Here is a 5,843-nt window from a genome sequence, read left to right as displayed (position 1 = left end):
ACCCATCCACCACCACTCCGCCCCACCCCCTACCGTCTCTAACTTTATCCCGTCACCCCTGGCACCACCCAACACCACAAAGAAGCGTGGCTCACATCCCGCTTGACGTCAGTGTCTGTTAATAAGTGAGGGCTTGCGCAGGAAATGAGACGAGTGGGTGGAGGATAGAGAGCGAACGAGAGTGGGGGAGGGGTGGGGGATGTGAAGGCGACGCGGGGAGAAGGAGGAAGGGAGGGGAGGGTGGGAGGGAGGTTGGTGGTGGTGGTGGCCGGGTTGGGTGTGTCAGTGACTACGACTGCGTGGGTGCGTGGCATGCTGAGCCGGTGGTGTGACGGTTGGCTTGGTGGGTGTGTCCTGCACCGGTGCAACACATTAAGACGCCGAACGGAGGAGCGGTCTTGCCATTTTCTGTCGAGTCCCGTCGCAAAGAGGCGCCGCGCAGGACAAAAGGCGCGCGACTCAAGACGCCCCTGCCAAACCATCAGCACCACCACCGACCTTCGGGTGGCATCGATCCAAAGTGCAAAAGCCACTCGACAATCGCAACGTAGAACAAACAAAAGCTTCAGCCTGAAGGCGTCCGCAGCAGCGACACCGGCGAAGAAGCGAGCGAGCGAGCGAGACATGCCCGAGATGGAGACTTTGGAGTCAATCAATCAGGTGCTCAAGGTGGGTCAGCTGGAGAAGCGCAGCGAGAACTTCCTGCAGATCTGGAAGAAGAAGCGAGCGGTGCTCACGGGCGATGGCCTCACGCTGGTGCAGCCCGGCAGCGGCGGCGGCGGCGGCGGCGGCGGCAGCAGCAGCGACTCGGGTCTCGACAACGGCGGCTGCGGGAAGCGCCTCGGCTTCGACTTGGTGCGCACCGTGGACTGCGTGGAGAGACGCGGCCGCTACACGTACTTCACCGTGGTCCTCAGCAGCGGCAAGGAGCTGGACTTCCGCTGCCCCGCCGAGGCGGGATGGAACGCCGAGATCATCCTCGCCATGGTGCAATTCAAGAATCGCCGCGCCGTCCAGGAGGCGAGGGCGCGACTCGCCGGAGGCGCGGGAGGAGATGGAGGAGGAGGAGGCGGTGGCGGTGCTGGAGTCGTCGGCGGGGTTCGAGGTGCCCGCTCCAACGGATCGAGCCCCGAGCGCAGCCCGAGCCCGAGGCGAGGGTGGCCGGTCCGGGACGGCAGCCTGAGGCTCTCCCTGAGACGAGAGGTGCGTGGCTGGTGGAGTGGAGGGTGGATAACGGTGGTTGGGGTGGGGTGGGGTTGGCGTAGCTGTTAACCCACACGGGTTGACCCCGTATTCTTGTGCAGGGAAATTGAGTTTTCAGGTCCATACGGCATACAGCCGTTTCAATACGGGACAATATTTTTTTTAAATATATTTCTTTGTGTTTGTCCCTTGCGATGGGACTTTGTAGGATGAACGTTGAGATGTATAAGGGTCACGGGGTGACCAGCAAAGTCTGAATTGGTCTCTAATAAGATGGTACACTAATAAGGGGTTGAGAGCTATGGGTAGCGGTGGGGCGGGTGGTTGATCTACTCGGGATTAAGTGGCTGTGGGGCATTGCAGGATAATCGTCTGGTCGGGGTGGTTGCAGAGTCACGTCGGCTCACGTAGCCTGAGATGACTAATTCCGTGGCTCTGTGACGTGTTCAGTGTGGTCACGGGCACCTTATCAGGTCACATGTTGACCCATCACCATGCCGGTGTTGCGAAAGTAAGTGCCCTCTTGGAGAGGTACTCACCGAATGCGTGTTAATTACCCTACAGTGTCAACATCCGTGCTGTGCATTAATGCACACGCAGTTTCGTTTCACAACCCACTGTCGATCCACGGCTGGCTGGAGTATGTTCGACCATACCAATACGTGTTTCGGACGGGTCAGATATCACTCGTCACTGATATTATAGCCGTGGCCGGAAATCGAACCCAGGTCTCCGGGCATGATTAAATATTAACCTTGAAATGTAGACTCGTTGGTGAAAGTGCCGTTTGCGAGCATCGATTACCGAGTCCGCCTTGGAGGGCGACACAATGGTGACGTGGGCAAGCCCAGGCATGGCCGACTCTGTGCCCATGTTGACGAACGCCATTTAAGGCTGAGTCGACCCAGGGGAGGCCCAGAATAGGTGCGGATACCCACGGGCCAATGAGCTATCGTTCGCCGTGGCCGGGAATCGAACGCAGGCGGTCAGGTTCGTAGCGCAGTGCGCGCGGACCACTGAGTTAACAGCACCCCGCTCAAACCCACGAAGGCAAAGGGCCCCGTATAGCTATTCACGCTGTTGAGGCAAGCACAAGGAGTGGTATAGTTAGGAACAACAAAAATCCCCACGTAAAGCCTCAACAGAATGTTGGGACAAGTGCTGTTAGCGAGGCCAGACAAAGACACTGACACACCCACCACCCCATGGACACGCGGTCACACATACACATGCACACATACACATGCACACATTCACTCGGCCACACACACACGGCCACACACACGCACAGGCGCACACACGCGTGCACACATAGAGCAGCTGTTGAGGCCCGTTGAATGGTTGCTGGTGGTGGATGGGGGAGGTGGGTGCTTTAACGAAAGAGTCAGCACTTCAGAGAGGTCAGGCAATGTTGTGACCCCTAACATCCGTCGTTAGCGCCACGGGGCAGCTGCATCTGCTGAGCGGGGCCCTGCGTGTCCACCCCTCGCCATGTGGCAGTGAGGAACAATGGCAGGGGATTGTGTTGGAGAGAGAGAGAGAGAAAAAAACTCGAGGCATGCGTAAATTACACTGTGTGGCCTTGCATTGGAAAAAGTTGCATAGGCGACGTTTCGGACAATGGCCTTTCTTCGTTGCAAATGATGGCAGCCGTTTCTTCACAGATGCTTGGGGAGATGGAGCAGGTTTTTGAAAAGTGGGGATGTTGCAAGGCGAGAGGTGGCGCGCAGTGGATAGTACGCGGCCTCTAAGCCGAGTTGGATTCCAGGCCACGGCGAACATCAGTGGCACTTTAATCAGTGGCTGGCGCAACGCTGGAATTGTCAGCAGTGGGGAAAGAGACGAATGATTAACCACTTCCCGTCGTGCGCCGTGTCGGCCTAAATAGGTGCTCGCTAACAGCACGTGCCCAACAATCTGTTAAAGGCAACACGGGGCATCTTTGTGCTTGGAAGGACACGAGGGGTAATAGAAGGTGGAGGCAGGGCAGAGGAAGGGAGGGGTGTTGGGGGGTGGAGGCGCTGGTGTGTGGAGCGGTGGTGTAGCGGTTAGCGCTCCGCGCTACGAACCCGGCCACCCGAGTTCGATTCCCGTTCACGGCCAGCACCAATGACGATTATCGGAATCGGTCCTGGGCCTCCCCTAGGTCGACTCAACCTCAAATGAGTACCTGGTGCGATGTGTAAACATCTCCACTGGGGAGACAAAGGCGGTCGGCCGTGGTGTTGACCACCCACCCCCTCGCGTGCCGTGCCGGCCTTCATAGGTGCTCGCTAACAGCACTTGCCCCAACAGTCTGTTAAGGCTACACGTGGGTGGGGAGGGGGGGAGTCTTTGTCTTTTTTGGAGTCTCTGGTAAAGGTATGCATGCCCCTTCTTCGTGTGTGGGGGAGCAGGAATTAGTCACACGACGAGGCGAGGCGAGAGACGGGCGGCGCTGGGTGTCCCGCATTCGTCTGTCGGGCGTTACGCAAACCCTGAGCGATTCGAGAGAGAGAGGGAGGGGGGGGTCACGGGCGTGCGTCAGAGAGCGTGGGCGCGTGCGTGCGCGTGACCTCTTGGAACTGCGGAGGTTTTTCGTTTGTTCTCTCACTTCGAAATTGCGCAACAGATTGAATAAAGACAGTGGAGGGGCACTTCCTTTTTTTAAAGAACGAAATGTGGAACGACAGAAGGGTAAAAGAACGACGGCACGAACGAAAACTTGGTGCGAGTAAGAAGATGAGAGGCAAAAGCGAAATTTACTCGCACAGAGCGAGACGGACTGAAGAGGTTTAAAAATAAAAATGAATCGTAAACTGGTGAGCTGACTCGTGGTGTTTAGTGATACCAATTGAACTGCCCTTGTCAATCCAACGCTGCATGGTGGTTGGCCATATTTCACCAGTGTGTGTGTGTGGTGTAGGCGTGATCTCAAACTAGTTCAAAATATCGACATCTCGTCGCTGCTACTGATGATGATGATGAGGATAGGCCGTGACTGGGAATCAAACCCAGTCACCGGGTTCGTATCGTCCAAGGAAAAAGAATTGGGATATTGATTGATAGGACCCCCAAAAAAAATCTCTAATTGTATCGGTAGATTGGTACACCATTTATTCAAATAAGGGTGAGTGAAAGAGCACACGAGAGAGGACCGACGGATAGTGTGGGAGATGGCGTGGCAGATCGGAGGCAGAGATACAAAGAGAGAGAGAGCTTAGCTAGGACTAAGATTAGCGAATTGAACAAGATGCATTGTATACCATGGAATCATGAAAACGACTTAAGCAGATTTGCTTAACGTGGATAAAGCGATGACTTTGCGAAATATAAAAAGACAAAACGGTTTCAGAGTGAGGCGTCATGCCTCCAAAAGTGCTGGGAGATGTTACGGTAATGAGTAAACACATTCAACAAAAACTGAAAGGGTGAATGGATGAATGAAAGGGGGAATTTAATGAATTAACGAGGAACTGAAAGACCCCACGGGGAAAGGAAGCTAGAGAGAGGGAGAGAAAGGATGATACGATACGGAACAAATATTTGCACACTAAACTGAAAGACTGCTAAGATGAAGAAAGACAGAAAAGGGGAAGACACGGAACATGTCATGAAACCAATCCATCGCCATGGCTGCGGCCAGTGGCATTGGCGGGCACAGCGCTCACAGAGGCCCACTTGGCGTGCGTGCGTGCCCAATGTTTAAGATAGACAACGGATAAACAAAGGGAGATTTATCTACAGAGACGCAGCGGGGTTCATGAAATCAAATCATAGCGGTCACGAAGTGAATGAAACCAACAATTACTGTTCCACAACGGCATCGTCTGCCCACCCCTCCTCCATCATCCACCATTTAGTACGCGGAATTTCCACCAGTGGCCTGGGATCGTCAGCGGCTGTGAGATGCGTTTGTCGAAGCCGGGAGGCTGCACGTTGATTTTTTGGACGTATGGACGGTGGAGGCGGATCGGTGCGTGATAATAACGATGCCATCTCTCGTTTTTTATCGTTTTCAGGCCATGCACAGATGAAATCAGCTGCTTCCTGCCAACTCATCCAAACTTATCTTGCCGACCTATGAAGAGCGGGAGAGAGACGGAGATGCGGGGAGATGATGCGGGGACATGTGGGGAACAATGCAATCGGTCTTGACGACAGAGTGTGGGTTCCGTGCGCCGCTGGGGTGCGGGGTGGGGGGGGGGGGTGAAGAGGTGAAGTGAAGAGGTGGAGTGAAGTGGAGGAAGATGAAGAAGAGACTAAAGGGAGTGATGATGAAAAACTCTGCCCTGCATGGGATGCTATAGAGATGGCGACCGGGCGCGCACGCACACACACACACACGCACACCACTACGTGACAAAGATCCCTCGTGCAACTTGCAGTTTGCCATACCAGTGGGGGGCATAACCCGCCCACCTTTGTCTTCCCATTGCCGATGCTTGTGACGAACACCATGGCACAGTTATTTTATAATGCGGCTTCCAGTTGCTTTTGAAGATGTGCATCTTGGTCAGGAGTCGAACCCGGGTGACCGGGGTTGTAGTGTAGTACACTCATCACAACGCCTTCATAGGTGCTCGCTAATTGTTCTTGCACTGGCAGTCTGTAAGAGCCGAGGGATCCGTGTCTGTGACGCACACACAAACACACAATTG

General features: G+C 54.8%; 1 protein-coding gene across 1 annotated transcript; it reads left to right on the top strand.

Moving 5' to 3' along the window:
• Window positions 1–295: 295 nt before the first annotated feature.
• On the top strand, window positions 296–5,325 carry LOC144718695 (uncharacterized). Its single transcript, XM_078594150.1, has 2 exons — window positions 296–1,203; window positions 5,205–5,325. Exons 1-2 carry the CDS (start codon window positions 313–315, stop codon window positions 5,217–5,219), a joined length of 906 nt encoding a protein of 301 aa, XP_078450276.1. The 5' UTR covers window positions 296–312; the 3' UTR covers window positions 5,220–5,325.
• Window positions 5,326–5,843: the final 518 nt, after the last annotated feature.

Source organism: Lampetra planeri, chromosome 5 (genome assembly GCF_965212315.1).
Source record: "Lampetra planeri chromosome 5, kcLamPlan1.2.h2, whole genome shotgun sequence".
Lineage (NCBI taxonomy): Eukaryota > Metazoa > Chordata > Hyperoartia > Petromyzontiformes > Petromyzontidae > Lampetra > Lampetra planeri.
This window is presented reverse-complemented; position numbering and strand designations above follow the sequence as displayed.